This window comes from Glycine soja, chromosome 11, assembly GCF_004193775.1.
Source record: "Glycine soja cultivar W05 chromosome 11, ASM419377v2, whole genome shotgun sequence".
Taxonomy (NCBI): domain Eukaryota; kingdom Viridiplantae; phylum Streptophyta; class Magnoliopsida; order Fabales; family Fabaceae; genus Glycine; species Glycine soja.
The window spans coordinates 39,475,541-39,503,509 of record NC_041012.1 but is presented as its reverse complement, the minus strand read 5'-3'; the positions used below and the strand labels follow the sequence as shown (position 1 = coordinate 39,503,509).

Below are 27,969 nucleotides of genomic sequence, written 5' to 3'. Positions count from 1 at the left end.
ATTTAAAGTTTTGTAAAAAAACATATTTAAAGTTACATATAAAAAACACAATTAAAGCAATAAACATTAGCAGGGCTTGTGCGTTTTTTGATCTGTGAAGGCCCGAAGATGACATTCAGAAGGGGGGAAAGAAGAAAAGAAAACGAGCGAACGAACGCAAAGGAATAAAACGCTGGAAAAATTTCCATTCGGGAGGGAGAAAACAAAACCGTAAACCCAGAAAACCATAAAACGCAGCGTCGTACAGTACTCGCACGCTACGATCGTTGCTTTGTCGACCTGTTCCTCGACGGCACACTCATTTTGCATCGCAAATTCTTCACCCACCGCAACTCTTCGCTTCCACACGTGCGTTCCTCACCTCCAATTTCGTCAGTTTTTTTTTTTTTGGTAGGTTCAAGTTGCTCTAGGTTGTTAGGGTTCTAAGCATTGCAACTTCCCTTGTTGCCAATTTTAATTACTATTTATTTATCGCACTGAAAATTGTTATTGATCAATCACAATTCGGGTGTTGCTTGGATTTGATAAATTTCTCTTGGCTTTCTGATTTAGTTTTTTTGGCAATGCAAAATCACATTGTTTTTTTATGAGATTCCGGTCTTCTAAAATTGGGGTTTTGGCTGCGTTGATGTCTTGTTGGATATTTAGAGTTCTAGCTTGTGGGAATTATTAGGCTTTTAAGTGTTTGTGATTAGAGGAAGGGTGATCAAAGATTATTTCCTCAACTTGTCGTTGTTAAGTGCCATTACTTACTTCCTGTTTGTGAGTGGGATTATTTATTAGGGATTTTTATATCGTGCTTAATCTCTCATTTGGAGAAAGGATAACCGTGTATTTTTCCCTCTAAAGGAATGAAGGGAGGGTACCGAAGAATTAAGCAAGTGCATTGACTATATAAAGTAAATCAACAAAATCTGTGTCCACAATTATGCAATGTTGGATAAGTGGTTTTGTTTATTGTTGTTGGTATATTTTGTCAATAACAAGTTTTCTCATTTCTCATAGACTGTGATAAACTCATAAAAGATCAATTGTGACATTTAAACTATTGTGATTGTATTATTCTTTTGTCATGTCTTCCTAGTTTAGTTTAATTTTTACCTGCTTGATTGGAGGATGCTAATAAGAACGAAGATCAACTAGTGTTTTTTAGGAAATTATAAAATTTCCGGAATGTCAAAAATTATCTTTTTTTGTCAATTATTATTTTAATCCTGTGATTTCGTTTGAGTTTTCAATAAATTCGGAATTTGATTTGAAATCAATTTTGTTGCATTCATCTTAGGTGTGACGAGTCGGAAGATGTATGCACATGCACTGGACACTCTCTGTTGTATTTACTACTGCTTTTGCTTTCTTCAGGGTCTCTAGTCATTCCAACTTCCATCTCATGGATATTGGCATTTGCACACACCTCTGAATATTTCTGAAGATTTCAAGAATAAACTGTAGCCATACATTGTTTGTTTAAGATGCCTTTAGGTTCAAATTCAGAGTCAGCCAAAGTTGACCTTGCCATGAATCAGAATGCACTTTCTTCTTCTGATAGCCATGGAAGGACTTTGAAACCTGAGGAGGATAAAGAAGTGGGGGAGGAAGGGGAGGAGGAAGATGAAGATGCAGATGCAGATTTTAACCCTTTTTTAAAGGAAACTCTTTCACAAGAAGCATCTTCAAGTTTGAGCTCTGAAGTTGATGGTTTGGATGGTAATGTTGTCACTAGTGGGCCATCTGGGGGTTCAGGGTTATCAAAGGTAACTACTAAGGAGCAAATCTATACTGTTGTAGATACTGAACATGGTGAGGAAGAAATTATTTTACAATCTTCTAGTATGATTTCTCAGTCAGAGATTAATCAAGAGAAGCACAATGACCTAACTAGTGCAACTGATGGTAATGGTTCTAGAACAGAACTAAGTAACAAAACAAAATCCTGGAGTCCAGTAATAGACATAGATAATGAGGATGCTATCTGTATGCGCACCAGAGCTCGTTATTCACTTGCAAGTTTTACACTTGATCAGCTTGAGACTTTTCTTCAAGAGACCGATGATGATGATGATCTTCAAAATGCTGATGATGAAGAAGAGTATAAAAAATTTTTAGCAGCTGTTTTACAGGGTGGCAATGGTGATGGTCTTTTAACTCATGAAAATGAAAATCTTGATGATGATGAGGATAATGATGCAGACTTTGAGATAGAACTTGAAGAGTTATTAGAAAGTGATGCCGACGACAATGCAACAGTAAAACCCCGAAAGGAGTATGATGGAGCTGGACGACGACCTGAGACTAGGCAAAATAAGCGCCAAAAAGTCTCTGCCCAATATGAGAAGAAAATATTAAAAGAAGTCAAGAGGCCACTGCGCCCCATTTTGCCTTGGCTTAACGGGCCCCTACCTTCAGGGAAAGGTTTGATTCCTGATGCTACACTGAGCTTTCAATCTTCTGCTTCAGGAAATGGTCTTGTCAATGGGTTTACTCCCCAGCAGATTGGTCAATTGCACTGTTTGATACATGAGCATGTACAACTTCTTATTCAGGTATTTTCTTTATCGGTTCTTGAACCTTCCCAAAAACAGGTTGCTTCTCAGGTTCAAGGTTTGCTTTTTGAGATGCTTCACAAACGTGATGAAATATTAGCTTTGAAAAGAGTGCCATATCCCAGTGTTTGCTTTACTCCATCTTTTGCTTGCTCATCTGTGTTCGACGGAGGCTCAAAATTCATCCAGGCCCAGTGCAATATAGAATATTCTCCTCCACAGGATGCACAGAATGTGTGGCTTTCTCAATCCAATCAGAGATCCTCTGAAGGTTTGAACAGGCAAAGAGGTTTCCAAGTTACTGAAAGTTCTTTCTGGGTTCCTTTTGTAAGAGGCCCTGTACTATCTATTTTGGATGTTTCTCCTCTTGATTTAATAAGAAGATATGTAGACGACATTAATTCTGGTAGGTCATATTAAAGATTTTAATTTTTCTTCCTGCTTTTCTATTATGTACTGGTTTCTAAGAATGATTTCTGCATACTCAGGCATTGTGTGAAATTCCTTTTACAGCTGCCCAAGAGTTTCGAAAGAGATATATTGAGTCTGGTAGTAGTGATTCACCTGTTCAAAAGGAACCTCTCTTTCCTGTTTCTTCACCAGTTGCTGAAGCTAATGGTGAAATTTCAAGGGGAACCATCTCTAGAGCAGTTAATGCAGTCTCACCTTCAACTGGGAAACAACGACCTAAGAAAACATTGGCTGCTATGCTTGTTGAAAGTACAAAGAAGCAGTCAATTGCTTTGGTGCAGAAGGAGGTTGCAAAGTTGGCTCAAAGATTTTTGGCCTTATTCAATCCAGCATTATTCCCTCATAAGCCACCCCCTGCTGCAGTTGTAAATAGGATACTTTTCACTGATTCAGAGGACGAGTAAGTTGCATGCCTCCTCTTTTTGCTAACCAACTGTATTAAATGATTTACTATGAAAATGCTTGATCTTTATTCTGTTTGCTTAGCATTTTCAATTATTATGTTTAGATATGTTTGTGTGATGTAGATAGGTAGGTTATAGGTTGCTTGGAGGCCTAAAGTCTCAAACAAAACTTTTGAACTTTTATGTTTAAATTTTTTTGTGAAACATGCTATGCTGTGTAAATTTGCACGCGTCCTTGGCAGATCTTAGAACTTGGGCTTAGGGTCTAACTTAATCCCATAAAAGTGGCTTGTAAAGTGAAGTCTATTTAAAGCTTTATAAAGACTACATTGTCTATATCTCTAGTTGATGTGGGATCTTAACACCCCCTCATGCCTAGGACTAGACATCTTAGTGTGGACAAATGCGGGTGGCCTAATAATAGCAATGCCCTCTCACGCCTAGGAATAGAGATCTAGAGTGTAGACAAATGCGTGTGACCCTATAACATATCTAGGTTGGGTTTTGATACCATTTTAGAATTTGATGCTATACATGTTCTTTCTTTGTTATTTGTTAGTCCTATGTTTGAAGTATATGTATGCATGCAAGAGAGTATGTTCAAGCATATTTCTCTTTCTTTGTACCCTTTCTACTCTTTCCTTTTAATGAGGATCTTTTCTTTTTACCATATGTTTTTTTAATGTATACTATACATCATACACACCCAACTTTTCTGGTCTTTGAGATCAAATTTGAATTGACATTGAAGTATGTGTATGTATGCAAGAGAGTATGTTCAAGCATATTGCTCTTTACTTTGTTTAATTTGTTGAAGCTAAGAGCATTTTTTTGTTTCATTACTAATTTATACAGTATAGTTGGCTTAGATAGTATGCATTTTTTGGATTTATTACTACTTTTATCTTGATTGTGTATGACAAGCTTATGGAGTTCTCTTCTCTTCCTTTTAATTCTATTGCAGATTACTGGCCTTGGGGATAATGGAATATAATACAGACTGGAAAGCAATTCAACAACGTTTTCTTCCCTGCAAGACTAAGCATCAGGTAGCTACTATTGCATATTTCTTTTGAGGATTTTTTTTAGGGAGGTTGTCGTGGTTGTATTTTGATTGTTGAGGCATCTTCATTTTATTTTTGTTGCTATCATGTTCTTGCTTGTGATATAGTGAATGGACTGACTTTTTTGGCAGATACATGTATGTTAAGTTTTTGATAGTATACTTTTCTTCATTTAGATATTTTCCCTACCATGGGAGCAATCTTATGGTTCTATAAAGAAAGAGACCAATGTAATCTTGAGATTTTAATCACAATTGTTTCTTTTATTGGTAACCATGCAAAGTTGTATGATTACGTGGATTGCATGTGATTTGTTGGTTAGATTTATTAAGCTCCTTGAGAAGTAATTGGACAGAGATCCTCTAAACAAATGCAGGGTAGGCTTATATTTGTTACTACTTCCCATTTTTTTGGCTCTATGTGCCACACATCATTTGGCTGAAGAAATAGCAAAACTAAGTATCTGCAAAGTACTACGCTCAACAGTGAGATTCCTTGAAATGCAGGTCAAGGGAGTGAAAAAAATAAAGACCAAAGTAAATGAGTCGGTGCCTGGCTGTTGGCAGTTTTTTTTACTCTAACAAGCAATAAGATAAAACAATATAATTTGTCAGTAAACATAGTAAGACTGTGTACTGTGTTTACAGCTTTGGAAAGCTGGTTTTATCTTAATAATAATTGTTATAAGTGGCATAGTATACTATTTTACTCATTGGTTGGGCAATGCATCCTTAGTTGTTGAAGTAATGTCCTGGATACACTTTCTCTTATCTCTTAACATTGTGCTATTAGGTTGAAGACCCTACACGTTTAGCATTTCAGTGCTTGGGTGGGGTTGATTCATGATGTTGAAGTGTCATCATGATTATGAATAGCATTCTTTCTTTTAGCTAGTGTTTGAATTGAAATGGAATGTTTAGCTGAATAATTAGTTCAGCAATTCCAATATGGTGGTGAAGGTTGCTACCTATCTAATATGAAAGGGAATGCTCTGGTTACAGATTTTTGTCAGGCAGAAGAATCGTTGCTCTTCAAAAGCATCAGAGAATCCAATAAAGGTAAATCTATATACTTAATCCTATGTATATTTGCATAGTTTGATGACTCTACTTGCCTACCTTCAAATGCCTATAACTCACAAGGAAGCCTGGGATAGGGAAACAGGTGTATCCCTTAACAGAAAACACAGAAGAAACAGCAGTGGTTATAAAAAGGCACCATGCTTTAGCTACATATATATAGGAGACATATCAAACGAGAGGACTGTTTTTATGCGAGTGAGAGGGACAAATATTGACCATTACATCTTATTGTGAATGGTCAAAATTAAAACACAAAAATCATGTGTCATTTTATAAGTGGTTGTGACTTTATGTTGCTTTTAGTCTTGACCATCCATATATGACTATATAATTGTGTTTTTCTCCTCTCACTCATAAAAAGTCTTCACACTAGATAAATCTCCTATGTGTATATATTGTGGAACAAGAAAGTCATAGGACTTTTATTCGGCTCATTCTACAAGAATATTGTTTTTGACTTTGTAAAGAAATTGGATATTTAGATCCTTATCTTAGTGGCTAGATGACTTCTCAACAGGTTATTAACACACTTTCTTGGTACATCTCAGATGATTCCACTTTATAGCCTATATGTATATTATAATTCTGTATTTATAGGCTTGTAGCATATATGCAACCATATTATAGTATACTCAATAATTTAATGAAAATAATGCTTGGTATCATTTGCCTGATTTCTCTATACAGGCTGTTCGGAGAATGAAAACCTCCCCATTGACTGCAGAGGAGATAGCATGCATTCAAGAGGTAATATTTCAACTGCATTTTGGATTTGAAATTTGTCTGCTAGATAGCATTATGACTTGCTAATGTATGACAAAAAATACACAGGGACTTAAGCTTTATAAATGTGATTGGACGTTAGTATGGCAATATATTGTTCCACATCGAGATCCATCCTTGCTTCCACGCCAGTGGCGCATTGCTCTTGGCACTCAAAAGTCATACAAGATAGATGCATCAAAAAGGGAGAAGCGGAGATTGTATGAGTCAAACAGAAGAAAGTCGAAGGCATTAGAAAGTTGGCGAGCTATATCTGATAAAGAGGTTTTTTACTATCTGAAGCTTAGAAACATGTGATGAATTTTATCTCCCTGGTCTTACTCTTACATGTGTATGAGATGCCATCATTGTTCTTTTAAATGTTGCTTCTGTTAACTACCTGAAGGACTTAGGATTAGTGACATACAGATGCACAATATACAGTTTTTGATTTACTTTTATGAAATCTTTGTTCACGTGTATAAGAAATTATAAATCATTGGAAATTGAGGGTGTGCTTATTCATTTACTAATATATATTTCTAACATTTCTTAATTGTGTGTTTGACATGTAAGAAACATCTCACCTCTAGACCAGTACACTGTCAGTTTATCTTTCACCAGTTTGAGTGCATGCCGCATAGCTTATTCTGGCTTTTCTATGGGTTATTGAGAATTATGATTCACAGATTTTGGATTTACTTTTATTGGATTTTTTGGAATTTATTGCAGGATTGTGATGCTGAAATTGCTGGTTCAGAGTGCATGTATTCAGAAGTTGTCCCGTATGTCCACCAGGCGTTTCTGGCAGATTGGAGGCCAGACACATCTACTCTTACTTATCCCGAACGCATTTCCACTACATCTGGAGAAGGAAATGTTGCTCACAATGCATTTTCTCAAGAAGATATTCAATTTTATAGGGGTACTCATGATTATGGTTTAAGTGGAAAAGTTCCACATCAGAATGGTAATCAGTCTGCATTACCATCTGTATCCAAGCTTCCTCAGCCTTTTCATACCATGTCTGATTTGAGAAATGGAATGAAAGGTGTTCCTAGCACCATTAATCCTAAGAAACCTGTTTTTGACGTGACCTCTAGCTCCAAATACTATTGTCGGCCCTATCGGTCTCGGAGGGCACATAATGCTCACTTGGTGAAATTGGCACCAGATTTGCCGCCCGTAAATCTTCCTCCATCTGTTCGTGTAGTTTCTCAAACAGCTTTTAAAGGGTTCCAGTGTGGAACATCTAAGGTTCATCCTCCTGGAGCTGGTGTAGCTGCTTGTAGAAAAGATTATTCTGCATCTCAAACTCCTCATGGTGAGAAATCTGAAAATGTTCATCCTGTTAAAGGTGCAAGACCTACATTGGAAGATAGTGTCACAGGCTCTCAATTAGAAAGATCTGAAACTGTTGAAGGCAAATCTCTTGTGGCAGAAAAAGGCACCAGGACCGATCTCCAGATGCATCCTCTCTTGTTCCAGGTCACTGAAGATGGCAATGCGCCTTATTGTCCGTTGAAATTTAGTTCTGGTACTTCTAGTTCATTCAGCTTCTTCTCAGGAAGCCAACCCCAACTAAATCTGAGTCTCTTCCATAGCTCACAGCAACAAAGCCACATTGATTGTGCTAACAAGTCCTTAAAGTCAAAGGATTCCACTTTAAGATCTGGAGGCATTGATTTTCATCCACTTCTGCAGAAATCTGATGATACACAGTCACCAACAAGTTTTGATGCCATTCAGCCTGAGTCACTGGTTAATAGTGGTGTGCAGGCTATAGCCAATAGATCTTCTGGCCTCAATGACAAATCCAATGAACTTGACTTGGAGATTCACCTAAGTTCTGTATCTGGAAGGGAGAAATCTGTGAAAAGTAGACAGCTAAAGGCACATGATCCAGTAGGGTCCAAGAAGACTGTAGCAATTAGTGGAACATCGATGAAACCTCAAGAGGATACTGCTCCTTATTGTCAGCATGGTGTTGAAAATCTTTCAGCTGGCAGTTGTGAGCTTGCTTCAAGTGCCCCTTTGGTTGTTTCTAGTGATAACATCACCAGATATGATGTAGATGATATTGGTGATCAGTCTCATCCTGAGATAGTGATGGAGCAGGAAGAGTTAAGTGATTCCGAGGAAGATATTGAAGAACATGTAGAGTTTGAGTGTGAGGAAATGACAGATTCCGAAGGAGAGGATGGTTCTGGCTGTGAACAAGCTCTTGAGGTTCAAAATAAGGTATATGGTTTATATCTTTTCAGTTTGCTTTTAGTTTTTGTTCATGCGTGTATTTATATATTACAAATTTTATAAATGAGGAGAAATACAATTTTTAAATTTTTATAACAGGGAGAAAAAACATATATCTTCTCTTGTATAGTTATTGCTGCTACTTCAACCTTCCAAATAAAAATAGAAACTGAAAGACTTGTTTAGTTTGAGAAAAAAATTTGTTTTCATTTTTAATTACAAAAACATTTATTCCCTTGTTTGTTATACAAATCTTTGAAAATAAAAAAATGAAAACAACCTAGCATTTTTATATTTAAAAGTAAAAACAACAACCGGAAACACTTTTTCAAAGTAAATAGGGTGGGATATTATTGTCTTCCAAAATTTATGTTGAACTAGGAATGTTATCCTCTTTCCTTAGCTTTACTATTAAACTAACTAATTTTTGTATTGAGTTAAACTCTTTAACATACTTTACTAAACTTTTTGTTTGAGCTCTTCATTGAGAGGTTATATAATTACCTATTTGGACCTATTTGTCTCTTGTGGAGCCTTCATTGGATGGTAATTCATTATATAAATTTGAGATTCACATTATTCTTGTCAGGCTCTCAGCTCCATTGTCTGACCCATATCTAAACTCTAAATAGCTAGTTGATTCATTGGTTTGCATGAGAATTTCAGTTTTTGCTTTTCCCTAATTTCTTTATGCATCAATAGATGTGTTCTTCATCAATCTATTACCTATTTGTTTTTGTTGCTTTTTGGTTCATAACTATCTGATGCATTATGAGCCGGTATTTTTAAACGGTAGAACCTTTACACTTGTGGTTTTTCATTGTAGTCCTGTATCATGCCAAGTATTTACTGTGAAGATAATTCATATTCTCAGCTAATTTTTTATTTTCTTTCTTCCCTTGTAACCTTTCTTTTAACTTTGTTTTGTTAGGAGGTCCCAATTTCTTCTGAAGAAAATGTTGTAAAGTATATGGATTGCATGAAAAAACCATGTGAACCAAGGGCAAATTATGGTACTGAAGTTGATGGTGGTCTCCTTAGAAATAGTACTACACTAAATATTGCTTTGACTAATGAGGGACAGGATGACAGAAGTAATTCTTCATGGCTAAGTTTAGACTCATGTATGGCAGATAATCCTGTGCTTTCAAAGGCCATACTTCAACAGAGTACGCTTGGTGAAGCTTCTGCTTCCAAAAACTTTTCAATTGGTAAAGCTGTCAGAGAGGAGAGACATACTGTAGACATGGTGCATCAGCTAAGTGTAGGTCCTCATGTGTCTACCACTCCACGAAAACTCAGGAAGCGTTCTAGCAAATCAAATGCAAATTTAAATATAGGATTGACTGTTGAAAGATCAAGCCGTGATGGTAATCATGAAAATGGTTGATTAAAGTAATTCTGGCAAATGGGGTTCAAATAGGATTGCCTGTTGAAAAGTCGAGCCATGATGGCAATCTTGATTGAAATTTTCTGGCAAATGAAGTGCAAATATGATTAACTTTTTGTAAGTTCAAACCATGATGGTAATGCTGAAGTTTGTTGATTGATGCACCATCTGAACTAACTGAGCTTGTTTTTGCTGTTCGTGGCTGTAGCTTTGGCATCTAATATTTGTTGCTATTGCTGGATGGCAGTTAACCAGAGCTTAGGAGGGACAACCCTCTCCCCAAGGTATTTTAATGGGGATCCTTCATGTTTTCTGGGTGCTTCACCAAGAATTGATACTTTAAATATGTACAATTACTCGCAATGGTTGAATTGATATTGTCTCTGTAAATAATGTTGTGAGAGAGGGTCATAGGCAAAATTGGCCTTGACTCTTTCATAATCACTAGAGATTATGTTCAAAATTTTGTAATGCGGGCGTCCATTGTCTCCTAGTTCATGGTGGAATTGATGAATTGTATAGAGCTAACTATATATTCTTCACTAATTCTGATGTCCCAACAAGTAATGTTCAAGAAAGTGCCAATGACATGTGGGCAAGTCATCCTTTGGACTTGCCTTCGCCTGCACAGTGCACACCTTTCTTTGGCATCACTTTTGTTAAAAGTAAATATTACTCATTGCTGTTATTTTAAATTTCTCAAGTTCCGTTAAAACAACTTATTCCGAAGTCTTAACCAGCCATAATCGTAACAGTGTCTATACTCTATACTCGAGTATAAATTTTTAACTTCTATACAAAATTGCAATCGAATCTAGATATTGTATTAGTAGCAAAGCTTAAAGAGGGAATCCCTCTAGTACTGAGCAAATAAAAAAATACTACACGATAAATTTAGAAATATGAATGATAAATTAAAGTGTTACTGTAAGAGAAAATAGAAATGAACTGAGATAAGCGCAGAAGGAATCACCACTCGAACAGCCGCATATACCTTTGTCAGATGCCACTCAGCACCACTCACACAAAGCCACATCAGAATTTGGTCCCACAGTAGTTACCCTTACATGGCTCTGTCTCCTCAAAATCGTTATCCCGAAACCTCATCCACTTCCTCTCATCACCTCCACTCATTTCTCACTTGTTACTTCCATGGCAATAGAGAATCCTAACCCAACACAACACACACATTAACACAAGGAGAGGATAAGACCCCTCTCTCTCTCACACACACAAACACACAAAAAACAAAGCAAAAAAAAATCTCAAAATAAAACAACCAAACCACACACCTCACACCCTCTTCAACATCCTCAGCAAGAAGAAGAAGAAGAAGAAACAATGTCTTGCTCCAATCTGACAATGTTGGTGTCCTCAAAACCTTCCCTTTCCGACCCCTCGAACCTCTCCTTCCGCTCTGTCCTGAACCCTTTTCAGCTCCCTACACAAAACCCAGCTTCATGCACCCCTTCACGCTCCTCAAGCACCCAAATTCAGTGTGGTCTGAGAGAACTGAGAACCCGCATTGAGTCTGTGAAGAACACGCAGAAAATCACGGAGGCAATGAAGCTTGTTGCTGCAGCCAAAGTGAGAAGAGCTCAAGAAGCTGTTGTGAACGGAAGACCCTTCTCAGAGACCCTGGTTGAAGTCCTCTACAACATCAACGAGCAGCTCCAAACTGAGGACGTAGACATCCCTCTCACAAAGGTTAGACCTGTCAAGAAAGTTGCACTTGTTGTGATCACCGGCGACCGCGGCCTCTGCGGCGGTTTCAACAACGCAATCATAAAGAAAGCCGAGGCTAGAATCAGGGAATTGAAGGAGCTTGGCTTGCAATTTACTGTCATAAGTGTTGGCAAGAAGGGTAACTCTTATTTCATCCGAAGGCCTTATATTCCTGTTGACAAGTTCCTTGAAGGTGGCACTCTTCCAACTGCTAAGGAGGCTCAGGCCATTGCTGATGATGTTTTCTCACTGTTTGTCAGTGAAGAGGTTGACAAGGTGGAGCTTCTCTACACCAAGTTCGTGTCGCTTGTCAAATCGGATCCCGTGATTCACACTTTGCTCCCGCTTTCGCCAAAGGGAGAGATTTGTGATATCAATGGTGTGTGTGTTGATGCTGCTGAGGATGAGTTCTTCAGGTTGACTACCAAGGAAGGAAAGTTGACTGTGGAGAGGGATGTTGTGAGGACTAAAACCATCGATTTTTCGCCAATTTTGCAGTTCGAACAAGACCCGGTTCAGATCCTTGATGCACTGTTGCCACTGTATTTGAACAGCCAGGTTCTGAGGGCATTGCAGGAGTCCTTGGCGAGTGAACTTGCCGCGAGAATGAGTGCCATGAGCAATGCCACGGATAATGCTATTGAATTGAAGAAGAACTTGTCCATTGTGTACAATAGGGAGCGCCAGGCTAAAATCACTGGTGAAATTCTGGAAATTGTGGCTGGGGCCAATGCCTTGCAATAGTGCAGTTTGTAGGTATTGTTTACTTATTATAATGATGATGGGTGGTGGTTGCCCATTTCATTTACTAATGTGTTTGTCTCTAAGATACTTGTTCAATTTTTACGCTTCTGTTGAAACTTGAATGAAATGCGCAGGCTTTGTGCAATAGGGAAAACTGTGATTTATATCTGAAGCGGACATTTTTTTGGTTATGTATTTTTTTTTTTTTGCCTTCTGAATGATGTATGTAACAAATCAATAATAGATCTATAATATAAAGATTCAGAGAGTTCTCTCTGTTGATTTGATGCACCATGGGCATGGCTGTACTTAGTGTTTCACATGTTATTACACATCGTTCCACTGCAATGTGGTGATTATGTTTGATACTTGTATGAATACAATATATTATAAAGGGTTTGTATAAGGTGGCCTCCTCAATTGATCGCTGTTAAATATATTTTTGTAATATTATATTGTTGTATCCTGAAACTAAGTACTGAGCAGGATAACATAATATCATAGATATAAACTATGCATTAAAGCCTGACCTAAAATATCACATAGATGAAAACAACACACTAACGCCAGCCATCTCATATTACCTGAGTTTTGGCATTGGATATGTGTACATCATTCCTTTCCCATAATACTTAACCTCGATAGTTTTTTGGCTTTCAGGAATCTATACTTTAAACCAAGTGTCTCTCAGAGGGTTTTGTATGTCTAAACAATTGGTGCAAGTGAGGAAATAACTTCGTATGTCAGTTCTATTAAATGTAGCGGTGCATGTAATTTGTGTCTTGTACTATAAAATAAGTGATAAGTGAAAGCATTCTATTCACATGCTTCCTTGCAATGAAGTTATGCAGCTAAAAAAGTTGTTGGACTTTCGTTTGATGATTAATCAATCAACATATGTACTTAGATTCGTTGAATTAATTTTTTTTTCTCAGGAGATAAGCAGTTAGAGCATAAGAGTACAGAAATTTCTCTAGAGCTTTTCGAAGAAGGTCTACATACCCTTTTATGTCCTGTTTTATCCTCAACTTTGTTCTTGAATTATGATCCCAAACATATTCAAAATTTACCCGATTATTCATTTTTTTTTCAGATGTTGGTTTAATACATATTTCCAAATTTCATTGAAAATATAACAGCCTTTAACGACAACCGATTAAGTCAGGTTAGTCATATAATATGATGATTAATGTAGTAAAAACACAAGATATTCAGTTGACTTGGGTTGCCAGTAAAAGAAAAATATTAAATCCAAATTCACCAGATCAAACAGGGGTCTGCTAATACAATGAGATGCACTGTCCATTTTTTCAACCAATTTGTTTGATTATTAGTGTTCCGGTTATTATTCTATAAAGTACTCATTACACGTTATGACTATGTTGCTGGCCGTTAAAGGAAAAAATATAATATTTTAATCGACATTATTCATAAATTGGGAAAATATTTCTGAATGATAGAGATAAATTTAGATTCCAGCGTTAATAGTTTTCTTATAAATCAAATTGTACACTAATATAGTAATATTCAGTGAGGTGTAAGTTAAAAAAAAAAAATTCCAATGGTTATGCGTGGAATATTCCTTAAGTATTAAAACATAAAAAACAAACTATATATTTTTTAGAGAAATAAAAACAATCTAGGTGTCATTTTCCGTGTATTTGTGTCTCTCGTGCATCTTATCCACTTCAATAAAGCCTATATATTTCTTTGCCTTTTTAAGATCATAAGAGCAAGTGCATCGGTGGTTGTTCTTTCATATAAGCAACTGAAAAAGAAATCAAATAGCAATTTAAACCATTAGAGAGCATCCCATCATGAAAAATTGAAAATAATAGAACATATTGGTGGAAGATTTCGGATGTTATTCAATTTTAGCGTTCTCACAACAATCAACTATCATGAAAAAGGAGGAGAGATCACGAGTTTGAATTTTTCATCTGACATTTTTAACAACATTATCAAACTAATATTTATCGATAAAAAAATTATTATTTAATTAGTTGTATTTTTCTTTTCTTTTATAAGTGTGTTTAAGGAATTTATGTTACCATTTTAAAATTGTTAAGTTAGAATAAATACTTAATTAAATTTCTTAAAATAATGTGATATTATTGAAGTCACTTGATTAGAGATGTGCCTAAAGATGTCTTCCTAATTTTTGAGTAGCATATTGATCATTGTTTAGAGTGAATATTTGAAATGAATACAAAATAAGTAATCCTAACTCAGGAGAGAAAAGTTCTGATTTTGATTTTCTTTTTTCCTTTCTTCACAGAGACACAAACACCGAAAGCAAAACGGGGAAACAGATTTCACTTTTTCTGTCTCACCTTCATGTGTGTTTTCCTTCAAAGTTCAAATAAGTCCGTGATCGTGATTAAAACGTCCTATAAATTAATGATCCAAATGAAGAATTTAGCACAAACCTCCCCACCAAGATTGTCCTCACGTGGGACATCCTCATTGGTTTCTTGCTTCTCACCCTTGCATCCTATCAAAAAGTCGAATAACTACACACTTTTAAGCTCCAACAAATTACAGCTTCGACTGTGTTACTTTGAACCAAATATTTTTTGTCAATTTAATTAACAAAAGAATTTGATAGCCAACTAATATATAGGAAGTGTGAGAACTCAAACTTATGCTGGGAAATTAAAGTATTTAATTATAATTATTAGAATAAAATTAACGCTTCAGATTATATATTTAATTACAAATTTCACACGATCTTAAGTTTAAAAGGAAGAAAGCATAGAAGTATGGTTTCTTTAGTATTTATAATGTTATTTCCTAATAATAAATGAACTTTTATTCCAGTAATCTGCCTAATAAAAAATTACATTAAATAAATATCAATACAAGTTAAAGAAGTAAAACTCTAAATCAAAATATAAAACGACGTAAAATAACACTTAAAAGTATTACCATTTTTTCACAATAACAAAAAGTTCTCCATGAAGACTTTTTCCTTCATAGTACAAAAAGTTCTGAGTAGAGAACTCTTGTGAGAAATGAAAATCTTTAGTTTCAATTATTAAATCAAAACTAACCAACCGTTTAGATCACATATTTAATTACAAATTCATGACTTGTTAAAAATCTCACTACCAACAACATTTAAACTACTATTAACTTTAATTTAATGATGATGATTATAATAAGATGCTTTTTAATCTCCGGAAACAGAATTATTCTTGAGTTGGCAGTGTTTGATAATTAACGAACATGACAAGAGACATGAAACAATGGACACTAACATTCGATCGTACATTAACCACTCAAAATATAAGTAATTTTGCACCGTTGGATTCGGTTCTCGAAGTGTCGTTACTTCCATTGCTCTGAGCAAACAGAGTAAGTAGCAAATAGCACCACTTGTGTGACATATGTCGCATGTGTGTGGCTCAGATTCAAATCAAAAAACACTTCACACACATCACAGGCGTTAACACCGCCGCACAACTTCAAGTGCATGTATCATCATAATCTCATTTTCACTATTTCTTTTTTAATGTTTTCTTAATTTGTTTTTCGCTTTTTATATGATATTTTATTTTGTCCATTATTTGGTGCACAGATTCAGAGGCAGGTTGATTGATTTTGGATCATTGAACTATTATTAGCAGTGAGCATTGATCAAATGCTCACACCACAGAGCGAATAACAGAAAAGGAACAAAAGAAGAAACGTTGTTGCTGTTGTTGTTGGAAGTGAGAGTGATTATGGAGATGTCTATGCAACTAAACTGCAAAACGGTGTTTCCCTACAGAGGCGGTTACATAGTAATTTTTATTTTGTTTTTTCATCTTACTCATGTTTATGTTTTATGTTACATGCTTTGTTCTTTCTCTTTTTCTTAAATTGGATCAATATGGTGGTGAAATATCTGAGTAGGTTTAGTTAATTAATTAATTTGTTTGTTTGTTTATTTTGGTTTCAGTGTTCACCGTGCAAAGCAGGTTGGGGTGTTTCGTTCGTCCGTGCCAGTGCAGGTTTGTTGGTTATTTTATTTTTTTGTTGATTTGTTGTGCCATGTTATTATGATGGCTCCTTCGAATTCATGAATTCGCTTTTCTATAAATGGGTTTTTTTTTTGTTTGTTTTTTTGGTAGATTTTTCTCGGAAGAGGCAACAGAAGAAGGTGTCAGTTGCAAGGACTAAGGGCACTTCTGGAAAGGGTTTTGTCCCAAGCAAAAAGAATACAAGAATGAAGAAGGGAGACACGTTAACTTCAGTAGTCAGTGAGGTTTCAGGGGGTGATAAAAAGCAAACAGTTGAAGTCAATGTAGATGATACTGATAAAGAAGGGGAACTTGAATTCTCCCAAGAGGAGAAATTTGAGGCTGTAGATAGAATTGATGAAAATGTTGGGGATGTGGGGGATTTATCATTGTTAGATGAGACAGTGGGGGAGTTATCGTTGTTAGATGAGAGCAATCAGGCTACCATTTCTGTATTTGATGAGGATGTCGAGGTTCTTGAGTCATGGAAGGAGGAGTTTCCTTACAATGGAGGTGTTGGGATTGTTGAAGATTCTTCGGAAGAAGGGTTGTTAGAGAGTGCAGAAATTGATGAAAATGTTAAAGATACAGATACTGATGGTGATATTACTGAGGAAGCTGTTGAGGAATCAAGCAGTGCTGATGATGATAGAATAAACGAGGAAGCTGCTGGGCTGTTGAAGTTAGAGTTGGAAGCAAATCAGCGCAGGCAGGAGATAGAGAGGATTGCAGAGGAAAAACTTTCTCAAGGGATTAAGCTGTTTGTATATCCTCCTGTGGTTAAACCTGATCAAGATATAGAACTTTTTCTCAACAAGAACCTTTCAACACTAAGTGAAGAGCCAGACATTCTGATCATGGGGGCATTCAATGATTGGAAGTGGAAATCTTTTTCCATTAGGTTGAATAAGTTGCATCTCAAGGGCGATTGGTGGTCTTGCCAATTGTATGTGCCAAAAGAAGCCTACAAGGTAGACTTTGTGTTCTTCAATGGACAAAATGTCTATGACAATAATGACCAAAAAGACTTCTGCATACCCGTTGATGGAGGAATGGATGCATTAGCATTCGAAGATTTCTTGCTTGAGGAGAAACGTAAAGAATTAGAAGAACTTGCTAGGGCGCAAGCTGAAAGGGAAAGACAAGCTGAAGAGCAAAGGCGAATAGAGGCAGACAGAGCTGCAAAGGAAGAGGACAGGGCACGGGCGAAGGCAGAGATTGGGAAAATGCGAGAAACATTGCCGCAATTGTTGAAAAATGCTGTAAAGTCCGTTGATAACGTTTGGCATATTGAACCTAGCGAATTTAAAGGCAAGGACTTGATCAGATTATATTACAACAGAAGCTCAGGTCCTCTTGCAAATGCTAATGAAATATGGATTCATGGGGGGCACAATAATTGGAAGTATGGATTATCAATCGTCGAAAGGCTTGTCAAGTCTGTTTTAAAAGGAGGTGAATGGTGGTATGCCGATGGTATGCTCTGTTACATATCTATTCTTTGCCTTTGATGTTAATTCATTTCCTTGAAATTAATCTTTTACTAGACTTCAAAAAGGTGTATGAATAGAAAAAAAATATGCGCTATGATGTGACATGCACGGAGGTTGAGTTTTTGCATCTTTTTATTTATAATGGGCAAATCTTTGCCATCTGATGGAGGACTTATGCTATAATATTGGTAGTTGCTAATACATGATGGTGATGCATTAGGTGAATGGTATGCCTTTGCAGATGAGATTCAGACACAAGATTCTGAAGTGCCTTTCTTATCCATAATAAAAACCAGTATTGAAGTGACTTGATTTGATAGATCTGTCATGTCCATCATTTAATTTAAAATATCTTATGAGAATTTTGAATCTTGAACTGTATAAGTTACACAACCACTTCTAAATTCTGGCTCATTGCTTTGGATTTCTACGATATATGTCTGCATACATTCAGCTGAAATTTCATAGATAGATAGATAGATAGAGAGGCAAAGAGAGACATAAATTTCTTATACAAAGCATTAGATATTTACTCCTAGAATAGGGTTTATACTCATGCCATCAACTCTTTAAACTGTTTTAGATCAATGACTGTTTGATGGTCAGCAAAAGAATACTGGTTCAGAAGATAGATAAAAACATGATCTCTTCTTTAGGATTACTTTGAAGTATGCAACACCTTTTGTTGATGAATTTTTATATTTTATGCAGTTGTTGTACCTGACCAAGCTCTTGTCCTGGATTGGGTCTTTGCTGATGGTCCACCTAAGAAGGCAGTTGTCTATGATAACAATCGTAAACAAGATTTCCATGCCATTGTCCCTGGGGCTATACCTGATGAACAGTATTGGGTTGAGGAAGAGCAGCTGATATACAGAAAATTTCAGGAGGAGAGGAGGTTAAGAGAGGATGCGATACGTGCAAAGGTTAGTTCTTGCTTGAGATGACTTCCAAATGGTAACATTCAGGCATGACCTAAGATACTTATCAATCATAAAGATAAGCTTTTCAGTTGTCTGTTTTCTTGTGTCACTTCATGTAAATATATACAGAAGCATATAGTGTATTCTTATTATGTAATCTTGTTATGGAGGATAAGTTCAGCTTTTGTTGGGAATGTAGTTCTAGATTGATACCTATAACTGCTTTCCTAAATACTACTTAAGCATTTATTTTTTCTTTAAACAGATATTCAAACTAATAAATACTCATCTTGTTGATTTGTTCCTATCCTTGTTGCAGGCTGAAAAAACAGCACAAATGAAAGCTGAAACAAAGGAAAGAACTTTGAAAGGATTTTTGCTTTCTCAAAAGCATATTGTATTCACTGACCCTCTCGATGTTCAAGCAGGGAGTACAGTGACAATATTTTATAACCCGTCCAACACAAATCTGAATGGAAAACCTGAGGTTTGGTTTAGATGTTCATTTAATCGTTGGTCTCACCGTAATGGTCCATTGCCACCTCAGAGAATGTTACCTGCAGAGAATGGCACTCATGTCAAAGCCTCTTGTGAGTTTCTACCTTAGTTTACATTTGAAAGAGTGTAGACTATAGTATTCTAGCAATTAGTAATATCAAGGATATTAATGTCTCTTTTGGTTGCTTAATTTTGATTTTCTAATCTTTATTTAGATTTTGGTTAAAGGATACTATTTCTGAAATATGATTTGTCCTCCAAATACATTATGTTACCACATTTTGATGTTTGAACATATATGAGGAGCTCTACTGGTTAACAGATTACTGGTCTTTAAATTGAATGCATTGTTCTGCTATCAGTTTGTGTTGTGTGTACGGAAAATACTTATAGTACTATATAGTAGACAAAAAGTGGCAACAGGTGTCCGGAGCCTGTTGACTCAATTGCATATGGATTTGTGCAGAAAAAAACTGATATGCTACTGCATAGGTCAAAGATAAATTTAATGGTGCAGAAAATTTTGTGAATGTTTGCATGTCAAAAATGTTTTTTTGTATACCATTATCCTTTGCGTGTCCTAAGCTGTAGGCTGGCCTTTGATCTGATGGTTGAGTTTTTGTTGTGACAAATGTTATAAAGAAATCTGCAAGGGGTTTATAATCTGCATCACTTATGGTTTGTATTCAGATTCCATGTTCACAGATCTTGTATCATTAGAAATAGAGTTTTGAGATGTACAACTTCATTATAGTTTTGTAAAGTTGATGTTGTGCAACTTCATCCGAAGTATGATCACTTTGTTCTCTCCAGGGAAAAATACATTGGGTCCTGAAGAAGTTTAATGATTTTGTGTTTCTGCAGTCAAGGTTCCACTGGATGCATACATGATGGACTTTGTATTCTCTGAGAGTGAACATGGTGGAGTTTTTGATAACAAATTTGGAATGGATTATCACATACCAGTTTTTGGAAGTATTGCAAAGGAACCACCTTTGCATATCATCCATATTGCTGTGGAGATGGCCCCAATTGCAAAAGTGAGCTAACCTATTGCATGTATCTTATCTTAAATTCATTGACATGCCTCTGAGCAGACTTCTTTTATTGCCAAGGCTGGCAAATTGTTGGAAATTAGAATTAAGAATTTTTACTATTTTTCATGTGTTGTTCAGAAAAAGGTATTTACTTGTTACTATGTTATGCAGAGGCTGTTTGTGAACTAATTAAACACATTTTTCTGTTTCTGATGGTATTCATGTTTGGCAGGTTGGAGGCCTTGGTGACGTTGTTACTAGTCTATCCCGGGCTGTTCAGGATTTAAATCACAATGTGGACATCATTCTTCCAAAGTATGACTGCTTGAACCTTAGCAATGTAAGTTTTTCCCCCCTCCTTGTTGCTGTGATACTTATATTAAATCTTATACTCTGCAGTGGATATATGATGTCTATTCCAGCTCAATTCACAAGTTTTCTGGTCTCTGCCTAACTTCCTGTCGTATACAGCATCATGTTGCAATAATCATTGCAAGTGATATAGTTTGATATTCAGTATGTAACTGATCAATAATCAGGAGAAGGGGGGTTTCAAAAATTGTATGAGTGGCTTCTGTGTGGAAATGAATGGTTTGTTGAGAGCGTTTCTTCACATTTGACTGTTGAGCATCTGCATCAGTGGTGGCTATCTTAGAAGCATAAAGGGCTAGGAAAATGCATATTTTGCTTTCATATTTTAGTTAGTGTTATTATTAGCAGCTGAATGCGTGGCTTCTAAATAATAATACAGGTAAAGGACTTTGACTATCACAAAAGCTATTCCTGGGGAGGCACTGAAATAAAAGTATGGCATGGAAAAGTTGAAGGCCTCTCTGTCTACTTTTTGGAGCCTCAAAATGGGTAAATGCTTTGATTCTCCACACTGTTCTCTAATTTTTGTCAATTAAGTGTTTCTTATGCCTGAGCCTCTTTATATTTTGGAAAAATAACTTTTTCATATCAACTTTCTAGGTTAGAGAAATATCCATGAGATAATATTCAAAATTTATGGTTGCTGCTGTAGTCACAGCTGAACTTCAACAGTATTGTAATCAAATTGCTTGATTTGAATCTTAAAGGCTTGGATTCTTTGGGGCACCATTTGCTAAGTGTAGATATTAGGAAGTCTGAGTTTTCAGGGAGAGAGATAAGAAAAACAGAGGAGCAAAAGGAGAGAGAATTCTTTGGAGGTTTTTATTGAATAACAAACTAAGAACCTAAGGGGAAGATTCTTCTTCCAAGGGTTTCCATTTCTACTAAAGGCTAATGCTCAGTTTCCCAAAATGTCACCTTCCTCCTATTTAAACTAACTACTTTAAATGCCCAATACTGCTATTCAAATTAACTACTTGTATTCTAACTCTCTGGACACTATTAATTGAAGTTACTTTCTTTATATTAGATGTGAAATAAGCCTGGATGAAACAAAAGAGAATCAAATTGTGAAACCAATTAGTTGATCTCTCCACTTGTATATACTACATTCATAAATTATATAAACTCAACCATTTGAATTGATAATTTTTAGGTGTATTATGTTTGACATTGAGTGCTAAACTATATCTTCATTGTGATTATCTGCAGATATTATTTCCCATATATGTATATCTTTTTTATTCAGTCGTGGTATTTTTTTTCTTTTTATTTAGGGTAACTGCATTTTTACTCTTTATGAACATTAAATTACTAAGCTTTACAAATCAATATTCTTTGCTGCAGATTCTTTCAGGTTGGCTGTGTATATGGTCGTGGGAATGATGGAGAGAGATTTGGTTTTTTTTGTCATGCTGCTCTTGAGTTTCTACTCCAAAATGGATTTCATCCTGTAAGAGATATCATTTTACTAGTGACTAAACATTTCATTTTGTACACATTACTGATATTTTCTATTTTACGTTGTTGATTTATGCCTTCCTTGTGTAGTTGCTTGCATTTGTGTAATTGAAACTAAAGTTCCTATGCATAAAACAACCAAAAATATTATCAGCACCTTTCCAAGTGATCAGCTTTCCTACTTGGGCTAAACATTTTTCTTTCTGTTTTATTTAACATACCATTTATATAAATCAAGTGATCTCAGGTTTAACAACGTATATTATCACACCTTTTGGAATAAAAAAACATTGTCACAAAGGGTGTATTTTAATTGGCTCCAACCAATGGACAGGATATCATCCACTGCCATGATTGGTCAAGTGCTCCGGTTGCATGGCTATTTAAAGACAACTATGCACATTATGGTCTTAGTAAAGCACGAGTTGTCTTCACAATTCATAACCTTGAATTTGGAGCCCATTCCATTGGAAAAGCTATGGCATATGCTGACAAAGCTACAACTGTAAGTGCTGATTATTCCCCCTTCATAATATGAATTTTGGAGTTTAAACAGAGTCAGTAATTTGAAATGAAGAAGCTGATTGTGATTTTTACATCTTGGTGATGCATATTTGGCAGGTCTCTCCCACATATTCAAGAGAGATTGCTGGTAATCCTGTAATTGCTCCTCATCTTCACAAGTTCCATGGTATAATAAATGGAATCGACCCAGATATATGGGACCCATATAATGATAAATTCATTCCCGTAAGTAGACATATATACAGATCTTTCTTATTCTCTTCTTACATAGGTCCTACAATGGTGTGTAGTTATCAAAGTTAAGTCCCAACATTGTGGCTGCTTATAAACTATGTGTACTTACTAAAGTTAGAAACTTAAGCTAGAAAAATGCTGATGATTTGTGTTTATCTTCCCCTTTTACTTGCTTTGGATAACTGTAATGACTGCTCCATCCTATATTGGTTCTTACCAGTGCCTTTAAAATAATGCAACTGATTAGGTGAACATACTTGCCTTGTTTATTCTGTAAAGTTATGATTGAGCGTTTGGGATGAATCATCAATATGAAGAACATATCAACTGGAATATTGCTCTTGCTCAACTGTTGCAATTCCAACAGTGCACAACTGCATACATTACCCTGACCAAGTTTAACATAGAAAAGTTTTAACTAGGACTTTTTAAATGCAAATGGACTGAGGGATTCTTTTATTCAGTTGAGTTCATTAATGACTACAATGACTCATAAGCATATCTCTGCCCCCTTATAACCATACCGATGCTTATTGTATAGAAGTTTTTTATTTAGTTTCTACTAATTCAGTTATGACTAGTTCCTATATCACATTATTCCAGGTATCATACTCTTCAGAAAATGTTGTTGAAGGAAAAAGAGCTTCGAAGGAAACCTTGCAACAAAGGCTTAGTTTAAAAAAAGCTGATCTTCCTTTAGTGGGAATTATTACTCGATTGACTCATCAGAAAGGAATCCATCTCATCAAACATGCCATATGGCGCACCCTAGAACGTGGTGGACAGGTATTCCTCTATTTCTATTTTACATCAAAGTGTGAACCAGCAATGCCATAGTTGCCTGCATAATAGCAGTATGGGATAGTAAAATTATAAACATTTTAACTGTTGTTTTTGTTATCATTACCAAATCATTTTGAGGTCATACATGATAGATATTTTGTAGTTCAAGATTTTAGGCCAAGTGATTACCTGACAACTGATGTGGTATTAAATATTCTTTGATAAAGTTGTTTGATCTCAATCCTCATCACCCTTGTGCTAATAGGTGGCCATCTTTTAGCCTCCACTTAACAGTTTCAGGTTTTCAGTCGAGTCATTTGGCAAAAATAAATGTACTGGATGTATGATATCTTAAACTTGGAACCCACCTGGACCCTCCTATACCCTTTTCAAATGAAACTTTTATGCTTCAAATAGGTGCTGATAATTTTCATTATTAGCCAAGGGTAAATGTGAAAGTCAGGCATTTTAATTTGTTAGTAGATTTTCTTGTTCAATTTAGAAATTGTTTACAAATGTTTCATTTAAGTAGACAAGTCTTGACTGTAAAAAGATATGCAGGTTGTATTACTTGGTTCAGCTCCAGATCCTCGTATCCAAAATGATTTTGTGAATTTGGCCAATGAATTGCATTCCGCTCATCATGATCGTGCTAGACTTTGCCTTGCATATGATGAGCCTCTTTCACACTTGGTAACTTATGAAACTGAAAAACCTTTGGTAACATTTTACCCATCCAGGTACAACATAATGGGCCTCTACTGACTCATTTTAATTTCTTTTGTTCTAGATATATGCTGGTGCTGATTTCATTCTAGTTCCTTCAATCTTTGAGCCATGTGGACTCACTCAACTCACAGCAATGAGATATGGTTCAATACCTGTTGTTCGGAAAACTGGAGGTCTGTGCATGCTTTATATTTACTCTACATTATAATTCATTTAAATGGCATGGTATTTATGCAGACTCTGCATAGTATATTGGCCATTAACCTATTACATTTATATACAACAACAACAACAACAACGCCTTATCCCACTAGGTGGGGTCGGCTACATGGATCAACTTCCGCCATAATGTTCTATCAAGTACCATACTTCTATCCAAATCATTAAGTTCGAGATCTTTTTTGATAACCTCTCTTATAGTCTTTTTGGGTCTTCCTCTGCCTCGAATTGTTTGTCTTCTCTCCATCTGGTCTACTCTCCTCACTACAGAGTCTACCGGTCTTCTCTCTACATGCCCAAACCACCTAAGTCTATTTTCCACCATCTTCTCTACAATAGGCGCTACTCCAACCCTCTCTCTAATAGCTTCGTTTCTAATTTTATCCTGTCGAGTCTTACCACACATCCACCGCAACATCCTCATCTCCGCTACACCTACTTTATTCTCATGTTGGCTCTTGACCGCCCAACATTCTGTTCCGTACAAAATCGCCGGTCTTACCGCAGTCCGATAAAACTTTCCCTTTAGCTTGATCGGTACCTTTGCATCACATAACACCCCCGATGCTTTTCTCCATTTCATCCATCCTGCTTGAATGCGATGATTCACATCCCCTTCAATTTCCCCATCATCCTGTATTACAGACCCAAGATATTTAAACCGTGTGACTTGAGGGATAATATGGTCTCCTATTTTCACCTCTGAGTTAGAAACCCTCCTTCTTTTGTTGAACTTACATTCCATATACTCCGATTTGCTTCTGCTTAGACGAAAGCCATGTGTTTCTAGAGCTCGTCTCCAAGTTTCCAACCTCTCATTCAACTCCTCCCTCGACTCAACCTATTACATTTATATATGGAATATTTTTTTTTTATCTTTTCAATTTCTTTTGTTCATTCAACTCTGTTTTGGTTCAGTTAACATTCATATTAACATAATTTTGCAGGACTTTACGATACAGTATTCGACGTTGACCATGATAAGGATAGAGCCCAAGCGCAAGGTCTTGAGCCAAATGGATTTAGTTTTGATGGAGCTGATACTGGAGGTGTTGATTATGCTCTCAATAGGTGAGTTATGTGCCATATGATAGTGGTTATGTTGTGAAAAATCCAATTTGCCAATAACATAACTCCAAAAACGTATTACAGACTTACCATACATTGATTTGAGTGAAAGGGGCTCACTTCCCTTGAGCATGTGAATGTGATTTTTGCTTCAATCCTCTGAACTTTGTTTGTGGAAAAAGTACCATTGAGACTAGAGAGGGTTGATCTTTTTCACCACCAGATCATGCTTGGTAGATTAGTCTCTTATTTACTAGGTGAAGAGATAATTTGGAAAACCACAAAGAACAAAAATGTAACAGCCAGAATAAATACAGTAATTAAACCATTTTTATTAGTGATCTGCTGTAGATTTTAAAGTCTTGAAGCTTGGCTAGTGGGCTAAAAGTCCTTTCAAAATCATATTTATGTTGAGACTCAGGCCCACTTAGAGACCATACTTAAGGTTTAGGATATTTTTTTAAAAACAAATTGGGGTTTGGATATAGAGTGGGAAGGAGACTCCAACTAGGTTGGTGCCTCCCTGAAGCCCCACCCAAAACACACCCCGAAATGCATTAATAATCAGAAAAAAGGGAGCACAAAAGATCAAATGGGAAAGAGGATATTCATTTCCCTATTGTAAAAAAAAGTTTAGGGGTGTCCCAACATTGTACATTTGGAATACAAAATCCTTTGAAACAAACGTCATATGCTGAATTTCTTACATTGGAATTTTCATTGGGAAAGAAGGGTTGAAAGTGGCTTTGACATGGAAAGAGGAAACCAGAAGCATTATGCTTTTATTGCATTTTTCAATGTTGAACTGTTTTTTCTTGCATTTTTCGACAATGTTGCCACATGACACAAGGACGTCTGTGTATCTAAAGTCCTAATTAATTTTATGGACTCTTTTTCAGGGCAATATCAGCATGGTATGAAGGCCGTGATTGGTTTAACAGTTTATGCAAAAGGGTGATGGAGCAAGACTGGTCTTGGAACCGGCCTGCTCTTGACTATTTGGAGCTTTACCATGCAGCACGCAAGGCAGAATGAGATTTAAATGAACAGAGGAAGTAAGATGGAAATTAAAATTCATTCCTTTTATACAGATTTAGTGGTAAGCTTTTAGTCTTAGAATAATTTAGTTGCATATAGCCAATCTTAGTGAAAAATAACCGCTAGGTGACACCAGTTTGTAGAGACAAAACTCAAATGGTTCATTATTTTGTTAGCACGCAATAATATGTAGGTAAGCTTTACATGGTAGTATATGCTAAGAGATCATGTTTTTAATTTGTGGAATGCATTGCAGAATAAATCGAAAGCTGCAAGTATCTTTTGTTCATTACAGAGTTGAAAATCAAGAACAGAAAAGAGCCAATATTTTTAATGTCTTTTGGTAATGACCAACACCAACTTCTTCGACGAGGTAGAAGTGAAAAGAAATTACTGGACATTGTATTATTATTAAAAACTTAAATGACTTTAATAATCTTCGACCAAGGTGATAAAAAGATTGATAACGGATTTTTACTTATTGAACATGAAGCTATTGAATTTTATATGCAAATGGTCATAAACATAAAGTTAATTGATAAAGTACAGTGTGTCCTTTTATTGTGCAATCAGATACGAACTGATATATATGATCCAAGGAGGTTCCCTCAGGTTCATCAACAAATGTTGCAAGTGTAATTTTTGTTTCAATGTCCTTCCTTACCTTGAGATTTCATCAAAGAAAAAGAATGCTGCAAGTAATGTTCAGTAAAATAAGATTAATAAATTATGAAATTTCGTTTAGAATTTAATTATAGTATACTGATCTTGTAAATATTTTTTACAATGTCATTTAATTATAAATTAACATGTTAATTTTTATAATAGAAAGAAATGATTTTGGATTATTTTTGGATTCCTATAAAGAAATGAGATAAAATGGATTGAATTAAAATGAAATAGAATGGAATGGAATATAATACAGTAACACCTTCATTCCATTATTTAAATATTTTGTGATGGAATTGAGGGAAGTTTTCATTATATTGTTAGATAGTGTATGAAGTGGAATAAATTTTTTTATTCCTAAATTAGCCTTATTTGAAAATTGAAAATACTAAAATCCTTTGTGTATGAAATTTATGATGGCTTTAACGAAACCATTTTTAGAAACTATTCATTCAACTATAGAGATTTTAGGAATTTT

At 35.8% G+C, this 27,969-nt stretch overlaps 3 protein-coding genes across 7 annotated transcripts; all 3 read left to right on the top strand.

Annotated features, from left to right (window-relative positions):
• Positions 1 to 71: 71 nt before the first annotated feature.
• On the top strand, positions 72 to 10,619 carry LOC114376025. Of its 5 annotated transcripts, XR_003658882.1 has the most exons (10): positions 72 to 348; positions 1,286 to 2,949; positions 3,057 to 3,414; positions 4,383 to 4,467; positions 5,484 to 5,540; positions 6,252 to 6,311; positions 6,396 to 6,611; positions 7,059 to 8,567; positions 9,511 to 10,086; positions 10,178 to 10,619. XR_003658882.1 is itself a non-coding variant. In XM_028333924.1 (9 exons), the coding sequence occupies exons 2-9, from the start codon at positions 1,473 to 1,475 to the stop codon at positions 9,967 to 9,969; spliced, it is 4,221 nt and encodes a 1,406-aa protein (XP_028189725.1). In that variant the 5' UTR covers positions 72 to 348; positions 1,363 to 1,472; the 3' UTR covers positions 9,970 to 10,619. The 5 variants fall into 5 exon arrangements, 4 of the variants coding, with proteins under 4 accessions (XP_028189725.1, XP_028189723.1, XP_028189726.1 ...); XM_028333924.1 differs by having other exon boundaries at positions 1,363 to 2,949; positions 9,511 to 10,619; XM_028333922.1 differs by having other exon boundaries at positions 9,511 to 10,619.
• Positions 10,620 to 11,134: 515 nt separating this feature from the next.
• On the top strand, positions 11,135 to 13,324 carry LOC114376441 (ATP synthase gamma chain, chloroplastic). The gene is made up of 2 exons (XM_028334560.1): positions 11,135 to 12,450; positions 13,099 to 13,324. The coding sequence occupies exon 1, from the start codon at positions 11,311 to 11,313 to the stop codon at positions 12,436 to 12,438; it is 1,128 nt and encodes a 375-aa protein (XP_028190361.1). The 5' UTR covers positions 11,135 to 11,310; the 3' UTR covers positions 12,439 to 12,450; positions 13,099 to 13,324.
• Positions 13,325 to 15,808: 2,484 nt separating this feature from the next.
• LOC114374137 (starch synthase 3, chloroplastic/amyloplastic-like) lies at positions 15,809 to 27,156 on the top strand. Its single transcript, XM_028331740.1, has 17 exons — positions 15,809 to 15,915; positions 16,019 to 16,223; positions 16,382 to 16,433; positions 16,554 to 17,918; positions 18,647 to 18,861; positions 19,178 to 19,448; positions 20,221 to 20,396; positions 20,626 to 20,733; positions 21,145 to 21,254; positions 22,113 to 22,218; positions 22,561 to 22,731; positions 22,848 to 22,976; positions 23,589 to 23,771; positions 24,330 to 24,461; positions 24,559 to 24,670; positions 25,664 to 25,787; positions 26,684 to 27,156. The coding sequence occupies exons 2-17, from the start codon at positions 16,164 to 16,166 to the stop codon at positions 26,817 to 26,819; spliced, it is 3,450 nt and encodes a 1,149-aa protein (XP_028187541.1). The 5' UTR covers positions 15,809 to 15,915; positions 16,019 to 16,163; the 3' UTR covers positions 26,820 to 27,156.
• The last annotated feature ends 813 nt before the right edge of the window (positions 27,157 to 27,969 follow it).